The sequence below is a fragment of the Budorcas taxicolor genome, chromosome 11 (assembly GCF_023091745.1).
Source record: "Budorcas taxicolor isolate Tak-1 chromosome 11, Takin1.1, whole genome shotgun sequence".
NCBI lineage: Eukaryota > Metazoa > Chordata > Mammalia > Artiodactyla > Bovidae > Budorcas > Budorcas taxicolor.
In genome coordinates, this window is record NC_068920.1 from 84,410,378 (window position 1) to 84,432,307 (window position 21,930).

The 21,930-nt window shown below is 35.3% G+C and overlaps 1 protein-coding gene across 1 annotated transcript in view; it reads left to right on the top strand.

Moving 5' to 3' along the window:
* Positions 1–21,930, top strand: part of EML4 (EMAP like 4) — a 145,992-nt gene that overhangs the window by 76,154 nt on the left and 47,908 nt on the right. Inside the window, exons 3-8 of the mRNA XM_052647931.1 lie at positions 2,854–2,983; positions 5,862–6,035; positions 7,896–8,024; positions 8,498–8,523; positions 8,715–8,747; positions 20,842–20,965. Of these exons, the coding sequence (XP_052503891.1) occupies positions 2,854–2,983; positions 5,862–6,035; positions 7,896–8,024; positions 8,498–8,523; positions 8,715–8,747; positions 20,842–20,965 (616 nt within the window). The remainder of the gene's footprint in view (positions 1–2,853; positions 2,984–5,861; positions 6,036–7,895; positions 8,025–8,497; positions 8,524–8,714; positions 8,748–20,841; positions 20,966–21,930) is intronic.

Sequence of the window (21,930 nt, forward strand, 5' to 3'; positions counted from 1 at the left end):
GATGTACTGTGCATAGAAGTTAAATAAGCAGGGTGACAGTATACAGCCTTGACGTACTCCTTTCCCGATTTGGAACCAGTCTGTTGTTCCATGTCCAGTTCTAACTGTTGCTTCCTGACCTGCATACAGATTTCTCAAGAGGCAGGTCAGCTGGTCTGGTATTCCCATCTCTTTCTGAATTTTCCAGAGTTTGTTGTGGTCCACACAGTCAAAGGCTTTGCATAGTCAATAAAGCAGAAGCAGGTGTTTTTCTGGAACTCTCTTGCTTTTTCTATGATCCAGCAGATGCTGGCAATTTGATCTCTGGTTCCTCTGTCTTTTCTAAATACAGCTTGAACATCTGGAAGTTCACAGTTCATGTACTGTTGAAACCTGGCTTATAGAATTTTGAGCATTACCTTTTGGCTATGTGGATAATGCTGCTATGAATATGGGTATACAGATATCTGCCTGACTTCCTGCTTTCAATTTTGGGGGCTGTATATACCTGGAATTGGAATTGCCAGATCATTTGGTCCTTTCATGTTTAATTTTTTGAGAAACAGCCGGTAATATTTTGTACTCCAGGGCTGTGTGTGTGTGTGTGTGTGCGCGTGGGCGTGCATGGTGTGCTATTTTACATTTCTATATGTAATATAGAGGAATATGTAAAATAGGAGGAATACATTGGGGTTTCCGTTTCTACGTGTATGTAGAGAGCACTTTGAACAATTTGCATCATATATTCTTACTGAAAAGCAGTCAAAGATCTTGAACAGATAGTTCTCCAAAGATATACAGAGGGCCAGCAAACCCAGTAAAAGATTCTTGGTATTAGGGAAACGCAAATCAAAACCGTGATGAGATAGCACTGAATTCCCAGAGATGGCTACAGTTGGAAAAAAAAACCCTGAAAATAACAAGTGTTGGCATGGATGTGAAATTGGAACCCTCATACGTTGTTGGTAACATTATAAAGCGGTGCAGCTGCTGGGTTTGGGGGTTCCTCAATAAGTTAAACGTAATGCTGTGACCCAGCAATCCAACTCCTAGTTATCTACCCAAAATAATTAAAAACATGTTCAAATGAAAACTTGTATACAGATGTTTAAGGCAGCACTGTTTACAGTAGCAAAGAGAGAAAACAACCCAGATATTCATCAGCAGATGAATGGATAAACAAAATATGGCATAGTTGTAAAACTGAATATTATTCAGCCATAAAAAGAATAAAGAATAAATTACTCTTACATTGCTCCCATGTGGATGAACCTTGAGAACATTGTTCTAAGTGAGAGGAACCACACACAAAAAGTACATATTGTATGATTCCATGTATGTGAAATACTCAGAATAGCCAAAACTACGGAGGCAATGAAGATTAATGGTTGGCAAGAGCTGGGGGGATGGGTAGGAGGGATTGAGAGATGAATGAGTATAGGGTTTCTGTTTGGGGTGATTAAAAGTTCTGGACCTGGGTAGTGGTGATGGTTGCACAACATTGTGAATATACCAAGTGCCACTAAATTGCACATGTTGAAATTGTTCAAATGGTATGTTTTATAGTGTTTTACTACAGTAAAAAGAAAAAAGGTAGCAAGAAGTCACTGTTTGGGCAGACCATCAGATCTGATGATCAGTGATATTAGCATAGTTTGGGGTTATTTTACCTTATATGTGAAAATTTTCCTGGGAAGTTTGAAAAATAAATTGTAGTAGGTCTTTTCCTTCCTCTCTTCTGATTCATTCTGTCTGAGGTAGAGAATAGGAATCTCAAAATTAAGGAAGCGCTTTATATGATTGACACAAGTGGCTCCCAACAGCGTATTATTGTCAGAAATTCAGTGCTGTACTATCGTACATGTAACATTCTAGGGTGCCAAATATTGTAGGCTCTATACATAAAAGTTTTTGCTCTCTGTGCTTTTATGAAAGAAAAACAGAAAATGAGATTGGCCAAACAGAAAAGATTTTCTTGTGTTCGTGTGAGAAAACGGAGTCCAAAAATTCAAAATTATTCTCTACTTCCAAATTTTTAAATAAATTTGACCCTTAATAGACGTGGCTCTTTTATCTTGTGACTGTGTCTTCCTTACCATGCCAGCATATTCATCACACATGTATTCCAGTCCTCCTCCTGTTTGAACGAAGATAACAGAGGTTATTTCATATATTTATGCTTTATTTATAGGGAACAATATTCTAGGATTCAAGATTTATGATATCTAGGATTTCTAATCAGTTAAATTTCGACAGAACCTGAGCTCTTTCTGAAAATCGCTGTTATGTGGGGACTTGGGGTTTACTTAAGGCACAGCTTTGGATCGTGTCCTTTAAGACTACTATGTGTGGAAAGCAAGCCATTGAGTTAGCGAGTGACTCTAGATGCAGTTTAGCAAATTAGCGTGTCTTTTTTTATAGGTCTATTTTAATGAGAGTAAATCTTCAGACTATAATATTATGTGCTACATGATGGATTCCTCTGAGACCTTCAGATCTCATTCATTTCCTTTTGAACTATAGACAATACTGGAGATGTATCTAATTAAAGTTGGGTTTACAAGCTAGCAAAGTTCATTATTCTGTGGAGGAAATTACCATTTCATTGTGTTTGTATATAATTTTTCCAAATAATTTATAACTTTGTATATCACATAGAGTTGTCTCAGTTTACAGATATTTATCTTTTTGCACTCATTCCTTTCTTATTTATATACTTGATGCTTACTGAAAAAATAATTTTGTATGTTACCTATGGCAGGGTGGGCCGTCTGCTTACTAGATCTAAACACTAATAGACTTACTTTTGAAGCTCTAATCTTTGAGGAATATTTTGAAATTTGATTTTAAAACTTTTTTCTTAACCGTATCTAGGCCAGCCAGGCCTTCGAGAAGCTATTTCTATGTCCTGTATAACCAACGGGAGTGGTACAAACAGAAAACCAAGTCACACCAGCTCTGTCTCAATCGCAAGAAAAGAAACTCTTTCATCTGCTGCTAAAAGGTATGCATTTGTAAAAAGCTAACATTGCAAAACTATCTGAATGTGATAACTCAGTCTACTTTTGAAAAGAATATGAAATAAGAGCTGTATGGAATTCAAGTGAGCATGTCTTTTGAATTCTTTGTCTGAATGTAGTGATATCCTGCTTGTACTCGCTGAGTTTACATTCATCATACCTATGGAGTTGTGTGGGAAGTTTTTGGTTTTTACAAAAGAAAGCAAGCAGGTTCATTTCCTGGTTTGGTTTTGTTTCTTTTTAATAAGCATCTGTTGATGAGATAAGCATGACTATATTTAATGTAATTATATAAGTGAATTTTGCATAACAAGTGATGCATTTGACACAGCATTTTTAAAGGAGAAATAGACTCTTTGGTATGTATGTACTTTGGTGGGAGATTAGATGCTATAACTTTTATTCTCAATCATAACTATAAAATTGAGGCTTAATTTAAAAATGGGTGTGTGTGTGTGTGTTAGGGGGTGGTGGACAGAAAGGCAGTGGAAATATTGCAATATAAAAATGTCAGTGGGTTACAGGTTTACATTCTCTATGTTCTTTTCATGAATTAATTAATTCAGTATTCTAATAAAATTGCTTACAGGATCTTAAAACCGTTTTCTTCAAAGAACGATTGAAGAAAAACTTTAATAGAATAATATTTAAACTATGCTGATGGAAAATGGTTGCCTCAGTAAGCTAATGCTGAGTTTTTTGTCAGTGTGTTTTCACAGATGTTAACCAGACATCTGACTACAGGAATGGTGAAGAAATGACAGAATCTTTAGGCCTTTTAAAAATCCCGTTCTGTATTTGAGTCATTAAGTCATTGTTACAGCATGTAGACTTTATCCTCCAAAGCATGCCAAAATTTATTACCTGTGTTCCAGTTTCAGGAGAAAAGGACAAATGATGAAAAAATAAACGTGTGTGGAAATTTTTAATACAGTTTTTAATAATAAACTTCCTTGATGTATCCAGTGATAGTTTGTATTCAGCCCATTTTCTTACATAGCTATGGTTATGTGCAGTGGTCAGTATTATGTACAGTAGTGACTTAGTTTAAACCAGATGAGTTTGTTAATTTATGATGCAGGGGCTTTGTGTTTTGTTTTGAAATAACACAGGAGGAAAGTCTACTGGGCCCATATAAGACTACTGGCCCAACGCTGTGAATTCAGAATAATTTGAAGACCAGTAAGAAAGAAGTAGTTTCTAATTCAGTTTTAAATTTCGAAGTTAGTCTGATATTTTTGAGGTAGAATTAAATTTCTCAGCACATACTGTAAAATTTGAGTATGAACAAGACCATCAAAAGCCAGTCTGAAGTCAGAAGGTATCAGAATGAACTAGATTAAGAAATATTACTGTCAAAATTATATTTGAACATTATTCATTATCATGTGATTACATTGTACTATTTACATTTGTTTAGCATGTTCTTAAACATACTTTCTTTGTAGATTATGCACCTTATAGTAAATTTTAAAATGTCCTTTGGTTAAGATAGTTGCAGTTTTATACCTTTTCAACGCTGGCTGGAATCGTTTCCATCTGTTTTGTAATATTGTCAGAAGTGTTTGTGCAGTATATGGACGCTTATCCAGTGTGATCAGGGATAGTGATGCTTCATTAACCAAGACTCAGTGTGGAATCATGTGAATTTATAAATAAATATCTGAAATATTTTATTTTAGCTTAAAATATGTTCACGTGGGCTTCTCTGGTGGCTCAGATGATAAAGAGTTTGTGTGCAATACAGGAGACCCAGGTTCGATCCCTGAGTTGGGAAGATTCCCCTGGAGAAGAGAATGGCTTCCCAGGACTCCAGGATTCTTGCCTGGAGAATTCCATGGACAGAGGAGCCTGGTGGACTACAGTCCATGGGGTCAAAGAGTCGGACACAACTGAGCAACTTTCACTATGTTCATTTGTCGATTTTTTAATAAAAGACTGAGTCTCCCCCTTTTTCCTGTCTTAAATACTCAGACTCATTAGACTACTACTACTTATCTCATTAGACTACTTACTGTCTTGCGTAAAATACACCCATAAATTGTTTTTTACAATTTTTAGTTTCATTTTTTAAGACAGAATAAGAAACTTAAAATTCTTGCCAAATAGTATGAACTAGAACCCATCTTTTTTCTGTGGGTTTTTTTCTTAAATCTTTTGTAATTGTTTCACCTACACAAAATTTAACAGCAGTTCTTTAAGTAACTCATTTTTATTTGGTCTTTGCAAAGCATTCAGCTTAGTTTACATAGAAATTATTCTCTTTTCTGTGTACATTTTGTCAGTTTTCTTTGTATTTTATTAACTTAATCATTAAAATAACAAGTACAACTGGCATAAAGAAGTTCAGGGGAAAAAACACAGTTGACTCTTGGTAAGTGTAAAACTCAACTGGTGAGAGCAGAAGTATACAAAAGAAATAGGAATTAGAGAATAACCTACAGAATGTGAGCATTTAGTGTTCCTTAGTTGTCAGTGTGCTTAACCAGAGGTAATGGATAGTGTCACTAATGCTCTGATTTGGGTAAACTAAAGTCAGTTAAGAGAGCTTTTACTGCCCCCCCCCCCCCCCCCCCCCCCCAATTTGCTAAGATGGCATAAGGCATTAGAGGCCGGTTTGGTCCAAAGGAGCAATCTTCATAGGATATGTTGTCTTAGAATTATAATAAATTCTTTACTGAAGGTTTTAATAGCTTCCAGGATTCTTAAAAGAAATATTTTCATTATTAAATGAAAGCAATGTAAATTATATTAGCTGTATGATTTAGGATTTTGAATTATATAATAGTAGTAACTTTTTCCATCATTTGATATCTTTTTTGTTTAAATATGTGTTGTTCCATGTTATACTTTATTTTACAGTGGTACAGAAAAAAAGAAAGAAAAACCACAAGGACAGAGAGAGAAAAAAGAGGACTCTCACTCTAATGATCAAAGTCCACAAATTCGAGCATCACCTTCTCCCCAGCCCTCTTCACAGCCTCTCCAAATACACAGGCAAACTCAAGAAAGCAAGAATTCTACTCCCACCAAAAGGTTTTAACTGACCCCAAGTAATCAGAGTTAGGGAATGGTTGTAATGATCCCTAAATTCTGTGACTTGAGAAAAAGTTGGCTATCCATGAATTCTAAGAGAAAAACTTGTTGACTTTTTTCCCTTCACTTCTTTGTGGCAGTAATCTGTATTTTAACACATTGGGGAATGATAATTTAAAATTATCATTCAAAATCTATAAGTTAAAATGAGGAAAAAGCTAAGTTATAAAAATGAAAGGAAGGCAAAGGTAACCTACTCTAAAACCAAAACAACATTTTAAAATTATAGAATATTAAAAATATATGTATAACTGCATAAATTTATAGCCATGGATGAAAATTGCATGTGTTCTTATGCTCACCATATTTTGGCATCATTACAACCTTCAGCTTGTCAAGGCCCTTCACAACATACGGCTCTTGACTGTGACTGCAGCTCAGTTTCAGTTTTGGGTTTTGGGAGGATAAGTTCTTGCTTGAGTAGAGAATCGAATTCATTTCTCCTAATCTTTCCTATGCTAAAGGCTTGCTTGAGGGCTTCTCTCTGTGTCTTAATAATTAATATTTTAAAGTTATGAGAAGGGGAGAAGGGAGAAACGTTCTAACAGTGTGTGTGAGCCTAAATTGGGGGTCTAAACTTGCATGCTGGGAGTTCAGCACTACAGCTGCCTTGTAATCAAATATTTAGACCAACTTAATGAAATTTGCCTGCTTTAGGGATGTTGATTCAAGCTTTATGATTAGGTATAGATATATTTTATCATCATACTTCCACTTGGAAATCTTAGGAAAATATTAAACCATTCCCAGAACTGGCTAGGATTTTAATAAAAACAAATGACATCCATTCCTAAAAGATTTTTAATATATTTTTATTTGATTAGCTTACTATTTTGCCTCAAATCTCTAATGGAAAATTTGGGAAAACACAACACCCTTCACTTGATTGATGCATGTTTAACATTTTTAAAATGCTTTGTGTGTCTCACGCAGATTCTTATCCTATCTTAATGGTTTGTAATTCTTCTGCCTGATCTAATGTGGAGTTTTTCTTGGATATAGCTTATTAACGTTTTGCAGCCTTGGATTATGTGTGATTAAAGGTGGCTTTTTTGTAATCAATCTCTTTAAGGTTCTGATTTGACTTGGCATCTTCTTTGTCCCAGATCTCTTTTTTCAGCTTCTTAAGGTCTCCTGGAAATGTGCTTGCCATTCTAAATTTCTCTTTGAATGTACTATTATAAGATGTATTAAAGACTGGATGAGTTGTAGGGCAGTTAACAGTGCAGGAAAAAAATCATTTATAAATCAAAATATTTCAGTTATAAATATATGGGATTAGTTTTGATAATATCAAAACATTCCTGTATTAAAATGTTTTTATTTCTGATCATGGGTAAAATTGAGAGATAAAAACACAAGTTTTGCTTTTAGTCCCACAATTATTTAGAAATTGTCATTTGTACCATATATAATTTAATTACATGAGGACATAAAAAATGAAAATAGCAGCCTTGTCATGATTTTGAATAAGTTTTTTTCAAAAATTCACACAATTTCATAAATTATGAGAGAGAGTAATTATTCAGATTTAAGCACATGGGTGTTCTAAAAATCGAGTACTATTTATTCTAGTGAATCTTTTGAAAAATAGTGAAAATTAAAAAACAGACTAGATAATTGCTTTGTTTAACTCCTTCACTCATCCAAGCACCGACCCTTTCAACTAATCATTCTTTCTCTTTTCTGGATTAGCTTTAAGAAAATGTTAATTGCTGCTTATATGTTCTATTCAAACTCAATTACATGTCATTGCTATGCATAGAATTTTCCTCTAATAAATTAAAATGTTTCTTCCAGCATAAAACGACCACCAACAGCTGAAAAGTCACATAATTCATGGGAAAATTCAGACGATAGCCGTAATAAATTATTGAGGGCAGTTTCAACATCAAAATTAATATCAAAAGTTATAAAAAATACAGACAAGTAAGTATTATACTTCCATCTGAAAATTACTAGTTCTTTTACTATCATATTTGCATGTACAGTTATATGCCTTGTTTGAATCATTTTTAAAAATCTGTATTTATAATTTATACCTTTTTTTTCTAAGTACATTTTTTTCTTTTGTGTTATTTAAAAAAGGCTATGTCTTCCTGTTAATGCTTCTCAACTCATAATAAATCTCAATAATGTCATAAAATTTGAGTATTTTTCATAAATTCTTTCTGTGTTTTACTATTTAAGTGATCCTAATGGAATATTCCTTGTTTTATGACACAGTGTATATTAGTAGTTGAGACCAGTGAAAAACTTTAAAGAATACTGATGCCTGAATTTCACATCTGCAGATTTATTTGGGATGTAGCCTAGACATTAAAGCTTTTGCAGTTTTCAGGTGATTATAATGTTGAGCCAAATAAGGTTATGAAATAAATATCTTTGAATTCCTTTTGTAGGCATAAAGATGTCATCATCAATCAAGGTAAATTGAAAATCCTTTTTAAAAAATATTTTTTCTAAATCATAAGTTTTCCCTCTTGATAAGAATATTGACTTATTTTCATTCAGTGTATTTTATTAGCTCACAATAATAAAAAAAGAAGCGTATTTTATAATCATCTAAGAAAATCTCTTAATTTTTATTGTAAGATATGTCATTTTTGTCTCAACCAGCAAAAATGTCAACCCGTGAAAAAAACAGCCAAGGTAAGAATAAGCTACGCAGTTGGTCGCCTTCTTAGTTAATTTCTTTCTGGATCTCTTATTTGGCTTTTCATTATTTATACTACCTGACTTTCCTCTTAATGAAGAAAATATGGTAATTTGAACTAGTGAATCCAAACACTTTTCCACTTCTATGAGCTCTGAAGAGTCAAAGTCAACAGTAGAAATAAATATATCGTCACAAAGAGGTATAAAATACCAAGGGGAATTTCCCCCCTTTTAAAAAAAAGAAAAGTACTTAGAAAAGCCATTTAAAAGATTGATAAATTTTAACTCAGTTTCCTGTCTTGCCAACTTCATTGCAAATAATCGCTCATTTCTTGAAGCTAAGACTTAAAATGTAATGAGTCTAGCAAATCCATTTCCTCTTAAATTTTTCTTTTATATTAATTGTAATTTCTGGCTACTTGCTGTTGTTGGCTTGTTCTGACCCAAAAAAGGAGAGCAGACTTTCTGTAAATGTGTATTTAATTTAATTGCAAAGTAGGTAAGATTTATACATCAGTTTTACATTCTCCTTCAATTGCCTGCAAATTTAATTGAAGCATGCTATTATAAGTAAAAGCATGTCCTTCCTGTGCATGCTTTTTACAGCTAATTTCTATGTGTCATAGTTATCTTTATTTTTCTAGGCTATTATATTAACCATATACCATGTGGTTGAAATTTTTGTTAGAGATTTAACTTGATTTCTATAGATTTTTACTTTCTTTGATTCTACTAAGAAAAAAGTATTTGTGATCTTCTTTGGGTCATTTGTTTTTACATAGAAATTCTAAATAAAGTTGATTTTTGCAACTGTTTTCCTTCAGTTAGGGCTTTTTTTCTCTTCTTTAATTAAGTACAGCTTAAGTAATAGTTAAAATACCTTAAGGAAAAGTGAAAATTTATTTACAAAGCCAATTCTTTCTATGTGCCAAAACATTAAAAAAGAAATAATAATAGAGATAGTGATAGATAGTGGAAGGAGCAGTGAATGGAGAGCGTCTGTGTTTAATATTTGGCTCTGTTGTATAGCAGTCTTGTGACATAGGCAAAATAGCAACATCTTTGGGTGTTTTTCTAATCTGAGAATAGTAACTATAAAGCTTATTTCACAAGACTGCTGAATATGTATGGAAGTACTTTAAAAACAGAAAACACTACCTATAAAAAGGTGCTACTATTATTACATGTTTTGCTAGAGAACACATTTCATAAAAATCCTTATAGCTATGGTGAATGAGAAAGGGCTACCTCTCTGTCATGCTGTGGTATGCTCTTTGGAAGGAAAAGGGGAACTAATGTATGCTTAGTAGGTCATAAGTGAGTGGTTTGTGTTGGTGACAATTTTCAAAACCATCCAAATAGGCAGATACGTAAATGTATTTAAAAGGGAAGAGTTTTGCTAGAGAAGGATCACCAAAGTGGGGAAGAAAGGATGGAATGAAAAGCTGAAAAAGGATATAGAAAAATCAGTTAAATTCTGTCACAGGAATTTTATGTGGCACTAGTGCTAAGGAACCCGCCCATCAGTGCAGGAGACATGAGATGGGATTTTGATCCCTGGGTCAGGAAGACCCCCTGGAAAAGGAAATTGCAAACCACTCCAGTACTCTTGCTTGGAAAATTCCGTGGATGGAATTGTTCCAGATGTTGGAATTTAATAATGTCAAGTGTTCTTGCATTAAGCCTTATTTTTGAAATTTGAGTTTGTTCTTTTGCCACTTTAATCAGCTATATATATCATTAGAGTGTATTTTGAAGGAGAACTCTTACACTTTAGCCTGCTGCATAATTCAGGTCTGACTGAAGCAGAACCTGTGCAAAGAAGTAGATGGTTCTAGAGATTGCAGGTAGAGTATGAGAGGTAAGGAACAGAGGGAATCTATGAAGGCAAGCTTGAAAGTGGGTAAGAGGCATCTACTGAAATAAGGGACATTTGAGGAGGAATAGATGTGGAGAAAAGAATAGTTTGGTTTTGGACAGTTACACTTGAGTTGCCTATAAATCTTAATTTACTTGTAGAGGTGTGTAACAAACAACATACTGTAGATCTTTGACACCTGTAGTTGGAGTCAAGACTGGTTTCACCATTTACTTAACCTGTGATCAAAAGCAGATGAATTAATCTTGTCTTTGTTTTCTTATCTATAGTTGAGACAACCATAAAAACCCTCAAAGGATTATAAAAATTAAAGATAACGAAGTGTCATAGCACATGGCACATAGTACCAAATAAATTTTCATTGTTATAAACGTAACAGTAAAACTTTGCACTTAAATATGTGGAGTTAAGATGAAAAGATGACCATTAAATAGATGGTCTTCACTTAATGTGAGTTGTAGATTGTTTAGTATTCATTTTGCATAATATATTTCACAGCACATTTTCTTATACTTTAGCTATTTAAAGTATCTCATTTTTGGATAGTCTTTTTAAATGTGATTTATTAGTTTTCTAGCTCTTTTTTGACAGTGACAAGTGTGACTTGTACTAAGCCATCTGCTTTGATTTGGAAACAAGCTGATTTACATTTGGTATACATAAATGAGTGGTAGCAGAGAAAGCTTGACCTGAAAGGACTGTGTTCTTTAAGCCCAGCAAAGTAAAAGAGCAGTAAATATGCATATTCAGATCAGCACTTTGAAGAAAGGAAACCATGGTTGAAAGCAGTAGGAGGTGAAATGGGATGTACACAGGGCAATCGCTTGTCTAGGTGTACTATACCATATTGTCTGAACTCTGTGGAACTTATATTCTACCTATAAGAAACAAATAATAACTATTTAACATATCAGGAAGTAATACACATTGAGAAAGAACAAGGAGAGGGGAGAATTGCTATTTTATATACAATGATTAGGGGAGACATCTCTGATAAAGTGACATTGCTAAGTCACTTCAGTCGTGTCTGACTCTGTGCGACCCCATAGACGGCAGCCCACCAGGCTCCCCCGTCCCTGGGATTCTCCAGGCAAGAACACTGGGGTGGGTTGCCATTTCCTTCTCCAGTGCATGAAAGTGAAAAGTGAAAGTGAAGTCGCTCAGTCGTGTCCGACTAGTAGCGACCCCATGGACTGCAGCCTACCAGGCTCCTCTGTCCATGAGATTTTCCAGGCGAGAGTACTGGAGTGGGGTGCCATTGAGTCACCTGAAAGGAAGTAAGTGAACAATTGGGTAGTCAAAGAAAAGAATTTCATGAGCAGAGAAAATTGGAAATACATAAGCTCTGAGTTAAGAGCCTTCTTGCGGTGTTAGGAGCAGCAAGGAGGTCCTTGATCATAGTGTGCATACAATTCTGTATTTGTTAACCACTACTGAAGTGACTTAGCAGCAGCAGCCACTTATAGAATATAGATTCATTCTAAGCTAGAGAGGTGTCATTAGACACCTCACTTAGGAAAGGAAAACAGTGTTATTTAGTGGAAAGAGCATAAGAATAATAAGCATCAGACCTAGTTAGGGGTGAATCACAGAACTTTAAAGAATCAATGTTAATTACAGTGACTACAGTTATGAGTGTTGCTTGGGAAGAAACTAAAATTTCATTTGCCAGAGGAAATTATGAAAAATAAAATATCCTTCATCTGTTAATAAATTTTTCACCGCCTCTTGGGATCTTGGACCTCGGTTTCCTGATACATACTTTGGCTTAGACTGCATATTGCCAAGAATCTCTTTAATCACTTTTTGAAAGCTGTTTCTCACAACAAATAGAAAATGGAAGACAGCCCCTCATACCTTCTCTAACTCATGTTTGCTCTACCTCTGAAGAGTTTGACTGCAGGTGCTTTTGCTTAGTGCTTAGTATTGTTTTCTGACCTGTTGGCTCCAGGCATGTTCTGTCCTGAAACCTGATCACATCTGTGTAAACTGAGCATTGTATCTGAAAACATAGCTAAAATTTACTGCAAGAATATAGAGTAGCAGTGTCCTACTGACACTGTTTGTATATTGTGTTACCTGCTAAGAAGAAGTATATTGTCACCTCCTGAGAGAGTGTGCAGTTTGAAACAAACCAAAAAAATCAAAAGCCCTTGAGCTACAGATAGAATCTTTCCTTGTTTCCAAGATAATATCCAGAACTTTGCAATTTCAGAAGTTAGAAAGAAGGATGTTAACCTTAAACCTATTTTAAGTGTAAATAAGCAGAAGGGAAGGAAACCAAATATTTCACTTCCAAAAAATATACTCACTACTAAAATTTACCTATTAGCATATGTTAAATAGAATATATAAATATTATTTAGATATCTAGGTCTTGGCTTTGTCCAAGTATATTCTCTGTATTTAAAAAGAGAACAAAAAGGAGGGGACTTCTTCTCTGTTGGAAATTTTATTTTTGAGCAGAGACCTGATTTCTTGTTTTTAGTGACAGTCGTCTAGATTAAAATGTATTTCAGGGCTGTCCAATTTTTTATTACACAAATCACCCCAACTTCTAGAATATGTGTTTTTGACATCCTCTTTGCTTATTTTCAGCTGAGAAAAAAGCCCCAACTGCCCCCCTTTGATGATTCTAGTGGTAAAGAACTCACCTGCTGATGCATGAGACGTAAGAGATGCAGGTTCAGTCCCTGGGTTGGAAAGATCCCCTGGAGAAGGGCCTGGTAACCCACTCCAGTATGTTCCATGGACAGAGGAGCCTGGCAGGCTACAGTCCATAGGGTCGCAAAGAATTGGATGCAACTGAAGTGACTTAGCACGCCCCCTTTGAACATGGAGAATATGAGTTTTCGTGAGAATTTCTAGTCTTGTACATATTTATTTTGCTGTGTTTAAAGACATTTCACCCATACTGAATTTTCACAACTGTAGGTAGAAGTTTTTTGTTTTGTTTTTTTAATTTAAAGTAGGAAAAACAATTAACTGGAAAATACTCATTCCTTAACCATGCCGGTTAACTGAGCTAGTAGAGTTAGAAATCCATTCTGTCTGGAAATGACAGTCAGACTCCATGTTGTGTTGCTCATTCTATCAGTTGTTACTGTTCTCCTGAAGTGCTTTGAAAAGAATTCTGAAACTTGTGATTAGCGTAGCAGAAAAGAGGTACAAATCATCAGTGACATATATGAGAGTGCAGGAAAAGACACAGTGAATTACATACCACATTTCTAAGCCATACTCATGGTTGATTCTCCAAGGAACAATTTTACCAAAAATATTCTGTTGATTATTTCCTTTAATAATGCTTTTTAAACTTTTTAAAGATTTTAATCTTTCTAAAAATATATGCAAATAATACAACAAGCACCCATTTACTGACCCCCCAAATTTATTAGATCTTTACATTTTGCTTTATTTAACTCAGGTTGTTTTTTTTTTTAATTCACCTTTTTTTTTTTTCCAGCTATAACATGTGATATATCTTAGTTCCCCAGCCAGGAATCTTAGTTCCCCAACCAGGGATCAGATCCATGCCCCCTGCATTAGGAGCTCAAAGTCTTAACCACTGGACCACTGGGGAAGTACCTTTAAAAAAAAAAAAAACATTAAAGATAAATTGAAGTCTCTCAATCCTGTATAATTGGGCCTCTCGATTCTCTTTCTACTGTAGTTAATTGGGAAAGAGCTAGAGGGATAAATATTTTGGTATCTGAAATTTCTTTTTTAAAAAAAATTAAATCCAACTTGGTATATTCAGATAAAGTGAAGAATTTTTTTCATTTATTTAGTGTTTAAGATAACTTTTCCTGGAGATATAAGTGAGTGATTTGAGGGACTTTTTTAAAAACCATATTTTGCTTAGTTTAGAAATGTTTTCAGCAATATAGCAAATCTTTTAGAAGTTTTGTGTGCCTTATGTTGTTGAATAGATTGATTTCCCTTCTTTTTACCAAAGAAAGCCTTGTTCACACAATAAAAATAATCTGAAATGCTTAAGCAAACTCCCATATCTGATATTTTCAAGTAATTCTATTACAGTCACAGTTGTAAAAAAAAAAAAAAAAAAGCAAAGAGATCTGACTAAAGGAAGTTTAGATTTAGGAAAGCAGTTAACTGCAGATTGACTTATTACTATAATTAGTATGTCTTGGCCAGCAAATACATAAGATTTTGTTATGTATCTCTGTTGTAAGCTCCTAAGAGTCTAGGTTCACATCTTTATATCTTCATTGTGTACCCTCACCCCACCCCCATGTATCAGTAATTAAGAATTCAATAAAATTTACCAGCTAGTAGAACTCTACCTGTAAAACAAGGAAAATTAAGGTTTTAGCATTTTGTCAAATTTTTCAGACCTGTGTTCTTGCCCAAGCCAGTAAAACTAACTGTATAATATTTGACAAGCACCGCAACTAGGAATTTTTTTTGATGTGCAAAATAAGGTTAGATTATATATCCTAAATTTACGACTTGCCTTTTTATTTTGCAGCCTTCATTTTATGATCTGTTTTTACAGCTAGACCTTTGAAAAGGAGTGAAATTAAGATTTTATAATAGCATATATCAACTTTCTTATCAAAATCCAAAGATCCTCATAAATTATGTAGTTTCATTGGAATTAAAAAAAATATTACTCTAGTGTAAAACTTGAAATATTTTGTTTAAAAATGAATTTGTTTTAAGAAAAGATTTTAGCTTTCCTTAAATGGGTTTTTGTCACTTTGTACCATAAAATTGTGGACGGTATTTCTAGCATCTTGTTTACTGGCCTGTTCTGCAGCTCTGTGCTTTGGGGGAGTAGAACGGGTAGTATCTGAGGAAAATCTCACACTAAAGATTCTGCAATTTTCTGTTTGCTGAAATTGGGTAGAACCACACTGCCACATTTTAGTGAAATATAAAACCCAAATTCAGTTGTGGTGGGGAGCCTTTTAGTTCTAAAGATCATGAAATACAAATAAAAATGAAATTTCTGAAGTGAAAACTTTGGGAGAAAGATGCTTTAAACTGTAAGTATTCTAGAAGGTCAGAAGACTTTCTACAGGCACTGCCCATTACATAAATAAGTACAAATCATAGTCCAAACCCTTGAAGCTCTGCTGCTGCTGTCTTTGAAAGGCTTTTCTTTTTTTTCCCTTTAATATCTCTAGGTGCAGAAATAGGGAAAGCTATTTTTAAAAAAAAGAGAAGGAAACAGTCTTGGATAAGAGTACAGTTTTCTTCTACACTTTTCCTTTTGTTTTGTTATAATCTGTGAAAGATTAATAAATTTTGATGCGCATCTTTTAAGCATATAATATTGATAACCAGTTGTTTATATCAATATGAATCATTTCAGCAATGCTTTTCTCAGAACACCTGAGAGTAACTATCCCAGAAAGTTTGGATTAGGGAATATAAAGATCATTTTGCAATTTGGAGCACTTTGGAAGATAAAACAGCCCAGGGTTGATGCTTAAGTAGAATAGTTAACAGCATGTGAGGAGACTGAAGGGCGAGGACTAAGAGGTGTGCATGAAGGACATAGAAATACAGTATTTCATATTTTTGTCTAACACTCACTGTTCCAAAAGATAACAGAGCAGAAACATCTTTTTCTTCTCTTGTACTCTGATTTCCCTGTTTTTGGGAATTCAGGGCTCAAGCTAATACTATTTGGATTATAAGTAAGCTACATTATCAGGTAATTGGACTTATGTAGCCTAAGGACCTCACCACTGTCTGAACAGTACTGCCCAATGGAAATACATAAAGCACACATACTTTTAAATGTTCTAATAGCAACATTTTTAAAAAAGAAAATTTTCACAGGTAAGATAAGTTTGGGCTTCTCCAGTGGCTCAGTGGTAAAGAACCCACCTGCCAATGCAGGAAACGAGGGTTCAATCCTTGGTTCGGGAAGATCCCTCCGGAGAAGGAAATGGCAACGCCTTCAGTATTCTTGCCTGGAAAGTCTCATGGACAGAGGAGCCTGGCAGGCTGCAGTCTGTGTTATCACAAAGAGTCAGATATAACTCAGTGACTAAACAACAACAACAACAAGATTAATATATTTAATCCAGTATATTCAGAATATCAGTGGGTGATCAATATACAAAACCATTAATGAGTGACTTACCTGGTAGCCCAGTGGTTAAGATGCTGTGTGTTCAGTGCAGAGGGTACAGGTTTACTTCCTGGGCAGGAAACTAAGATTCCACATATCATGAAGCTGGGAGTGAGAGGCGTGGGCATGGGCGGAGGAACATTAAGGAAACGTTTCACTTTTTTTTCCATACAAACATCGTCAGACTCTCAGACTCTGGTGCGTATTTTATACTTAGAGCATGCCTCAGTTCACGCTGACTGCCTGCTAAGTATTCTGCCAGTGGCTCTTGTACCAAATTGTACAGATCTAGAACAATAGTTTAGAAAGAAAATATTTCACAAGTTCTAAGTAATAGACATTTTGGGACACAGTCTAGGAACTCATTTGACCTTTCTGAGCCTTGGTTTCTCCTGTAAAAATAGGTGTTTGGACTAGGTGAGCTGTAAGATTTCTTCTTCTTCCAACATTATGTGTATCTAGAGAAATGAACTGATAAAATTTATTAACAGTATCCCACACAGTTTCTTGTGTTTTTGTTTATTTTTCCTTACACCATGTAGCTTGGAGGATCTTAGGTCCCTGATCAGGGATTGAACCTAGGGCCTGGCAATGAAAGCACCGAGTTCTAACCACTAGATCACCAGGGAATTCCCTGAATTTCTTCTTTTATAAATAAGATATCTGTCATTGATCAGATTCAATTAAGAATATTTATTTTATTTGAGCATAAGCTAGTAAGTGGTAAAGCTTAGATTCAAATAAGGATGGCCTTTATCACAAAGCTTGCATTCTGTCCACTATACTGTATAGCCACCCTGTCAGTACCAGGAATTTTCACAGTGTCAAAGTAGATAAAATGTTGAGATGAATTACATTTCAGGAAGCAGCAGCTTCATTATTGAATACAGGTAGCCCTATGCTGTGTTTACTAATTATCAAGAGATAGATAATTTAATCATTTCTTTTTCTCACATTTCTGGACCACCAGACTTTATTACTATATTAATTACTATTACTGACCTCATATGCTTTTCGTCTGATGGCCCCTCTGTTCCCCTTGACTTTCATGCTGGAGTACAGTGAGGACAGCCAGAAAGTAGCAGTTGATAAAACAGCTGAGTGGTTTAGCTATAAGGTCAAGAAACCTGACAGACTCAAAATGTTTGCAGTGAGAATTTGACTCACGAGTGACGGAGGAGGAAAGAGGTTCTTCATCTACATATTTTATCTAACTCCCAAGGTAAAGACTCTCTTCTTAGTTTGCAAACTAGTGAGTTCTATGTAGGCCAAAGGTGTGTTTTCACATGGTATTCTCCCTCTTTGGCAAAGGAGTAAACATTTAAAAATTGGGAGACTTCACAATAAATTATAGATTTTCTGTTTCTCTTGAAAAATGAGAAGCTCTAGCAGCACTGGGCCCACATCTTTCCTGAGGTGGATTAACTGCTGCCTCCCTAAGGTGGGCCTGGTGGATGCCCCCACCCTAACTGGTCATCCCATATGCTCCCAGGGGTCTCAATTTGCATTTTCTGCCTGGGCCTCTAGACACTTGAACTTGTGACCCCTGTATTAGTGGCCCAGATAGGGCCCTCAGAATTCTAGCTCATTTGCCTGCAGTTGCTGTTCTGTGGACAGTCGCTTTAATGCTTTTGAAGAGAGGAGTGTTGAATCATGTATTATAAGCAGTTCCTAGACAGTGTTTAGAATGCTTACAAAGGGAAGGAAAGAAATACTTGTCAAGACCTCATACTTTACAGTGTGATATCTTATTTGTTCAATCAGAATTCCTAATGGTAAGTAGTATTATCATTTTATTTATGAGTCTTATGGTTAGGAAGAGGATAAAGCTGGGATTCAAATCCCAGACAGTGTGTCTCTAAAGCTCACGCTCTTTTCCACTATAATGTGTTGCCCCCCTCAGTTACTGGAATGGTTCCCAGTGTCTAGATATATACTCAGCCTCCAACATGTATACCGCTAATTTATAGACAGGAAAAGGATTTTCATCCTAATATGCATTGCCATTTTTATATTAGAAAAGTTCGCAAGCATAGATACAGCTGCTTTGCTTAGACTTGGTTGCTTATGCTGCTTTACAGTTGCTGAAGGAATCAGTACAGTATTCTGAGCTGTCTCTATTAGCAGAAGTGAAGTTGCTCAGTCGTGTACGACTCTTTGCGATCCCATTGACTGTAGCCTACCGGGTCTCTCCATCCATGGCATTTTCCAGGCAAGAATACTGGAGTGGGTTGCCATTTACTTCTCCAGGGGATCTTCCCAACCCAGGGATCGAACCCAGGTCTCCCACATTGCGGTCAGACACTTTACCCTCTGAGCCACCAGGGAAGCCCCTATTAGCAGAGGAGGGCACTTTCTTTTCTTTAATGCTGCCCTAACCCATTCCCTTTGCTGGATATACAGTCTCCTTTAACTGGCAATAGAAACATCTATGAAATATTTTTTTCCCTTCAGAAAGCATTTATGCTGTATACCTCTGACCAGTGAATGACCTTGGAAGAAATTCCACAGGACAGGAATTTATTTTCCTTTAAGGATTTATTTTCTTTAAAAAACAAAAACAAAAACCAACTAGAGGGAAAATTATGTAACAAATTGACACCTAGAAGAAAGTGGACCTTACAAAAAATGACAAGGAGATACAGATAAAGATGATTGCTGAAGGGAAATAGTTACTTACAGCTGATAACTAAATTGTTTAGTTATCATCAAAGTCCAGGAAACAGAGCCCACTCTTAGATTCAGAAGTAATAGAGACATACATCATGTGGTGTTAAAAAATTGTGGCGTGGGAGGTCTTAGCCTGTTCTTAGATCAAACCCTGAGGCCGAGCACACTGTAATAATAATAAAAATAACTTGAACTTCTCACCCATAGCAAGTACAGTTTAAAAGTCTTACTCTGAAGAAATACTTACAGACATTCAGCAAATGGTTTTTTTCCTTCTGCTTTCATGGTTTGTGTTACATAAGCTATTGAATTATCTATGCGTCTCTTTAGTGGCTTAGGTCATTCCTTATTAGAAGTCCTAAGGTTGACTCAACCTCTGATTGAGAATTACACTGTTTCTAACGTGATTTTCCTATTGTAACAGACAAGTTAGCAAGTTCTAGACAGAACCTATGCATTTACACGCAGTCCCGTATTTTCTCCTTCCTTTTTAGGTTCTTTCGTAAACATTTCACAGCCACCATCAACATTTATTAAACCTGTCTGTATGTAGATCAGCCAAGGATGGGTGTTGTTGTTGTTGTTTCTTAAGACTTACGAACAGTCTGATCTGATCACTTAAGTATTGTTTTCATTTGTAAAAGGTGTACCATAAATGTTGATTTGATTCTCGAGTTGTCTTTTTAACATTTTTAGTTTTAGGCTGTTGCAGATCTTATAAGCAGCTATTGGCTTATGTAAATAAAAGATGTTTGTGCTGTTATGTTAATATTACTTAGGCTACAAACTAGAAAACTATTTCCTAGCGCAGTCTTTAAGATTTTAGTGCATTATAATTGAATTTAATTGCTTAAACTCGAGGCTGATTGTAGGCCCAGTTGTGAAATGAAGGACATTGGTCGTCTTTGCTCCCTCTCTGATCACTGCCCTGTGTAACAGTGCTTAGTCTCTCTCTGTGCTTGACTTATGGGGTGTCTGACTCCACTCATGGTATATTCTGTGGCCATGGTTTTTTGCTGCCATTAAATGTCAATAGGTTGATAAGGTAGTGACAGCCATCAGACATGGTTGTCGTCAGAGGACTCTGATAATCTTTTTTTTCAATTGTCAGAGAACCTTCCATCACAAAATTATTTCCTCTTGCATTTTTATACCTCAATTTTCCTGACTTTCTTGTTGAAATCTGTCAACTTATAGATAAATTATATTTTAATTATGAAAAGTTATTCTCACTTAAGGAATGACCAGTGATTTTTTTCCTTTGATACTTTAAACTAAGTCTTTACACAAAAGCAGTTATATATAATGAGACTCGAATTCTGAAGCAGCTATTTTCTGTCTTGTTTTTATTATAGCATATTAATAATACGTTTTTTCTATGAATATTCAGCAAATACATCTGTCTGAATTTTTTTCTTGTGTTTCAACAGAAGGAGAATACATTAAAATGTTTATGCGAGGTCGACCAATTACAATGTTCATTCCTTCTGATGTTGACAACTATGATGACATCAGAACAGAACTGCCTCCTGAGAAGCTCAAACTGGAGTGGGTGTATCCTTTTCTATTGTGACAGCAAATTTGTTTGCTCCGTCTTTAAGAAAAATTACTTTACCTGACGTCTATCAGAATTGTCTTTATGTCAAGTAAACGTGATAAACAGTGACCACTTGAGAAAGTAAAGAGATGTTCTCTAATCCTTTCACATATTATGTGTATATTGCTGTTCGCAACTTAAAAGCACCAAAATTAATATCTTCAGATAGGGTAAGCAGTGTTCCATGGACATCAAGGCAGGTGCTTGTGGTGTAGTGAAAGAGGCGTCAGACTAGAATTGGAAGGCTGGTGTTTTGAGTCTTGGCTCTGCCACTTACCCTCAATGAACCTTACTTCTTCCCATATAAAAAGAGGTCAGTAATCCCTACCTCACAGGTCCGTTTTAAGAATTAAATAAGGAAACATCAGTTAAGCATTTTGTAACCTTTGAAATAATATGAATTATCTTATTAAGAGCTGAAATTAGCAAGGTGGATTCTAATTTGAGAATTAACTTCTTCATGACCAGACATTTTCTTAAAAATGAGTATATGAAACAGTGCTCCTTATTTCACTTAGGAAGCCTCATTTCTCTTAGACATTCTAAGAAATTCTTAGTGAAGCAAAAGAAACTTAATGTTTGAACTTTGCTTTTTGCCTCCATTCTCTTATATCCTCTTTCCCACTCCTTGAATCAGTCCCTCCTTTTGGCAGAAATTAGCTTGAGAAAACTCACCAATCCTGTGATTCTGCATAGTTTTTTAGCAGGTACTCTGCTTATACCAAACTGTGCCTGGCTATGTTTTATTCATCAATTAGGGTAAGTATAAGTGTCAAGTAGCTCTTCTTTTTTTGTTTAATTTTGGGCTGCACCATGTGGTTTGTGGGATCTTAGGTCCCAACTAGGGATCAAACCTGGTTAAGCAGTGAGAGCTCAGAGTCCAGCTGGTAGATCACCAGGAGATTCCCTCAAGTAGCCCATC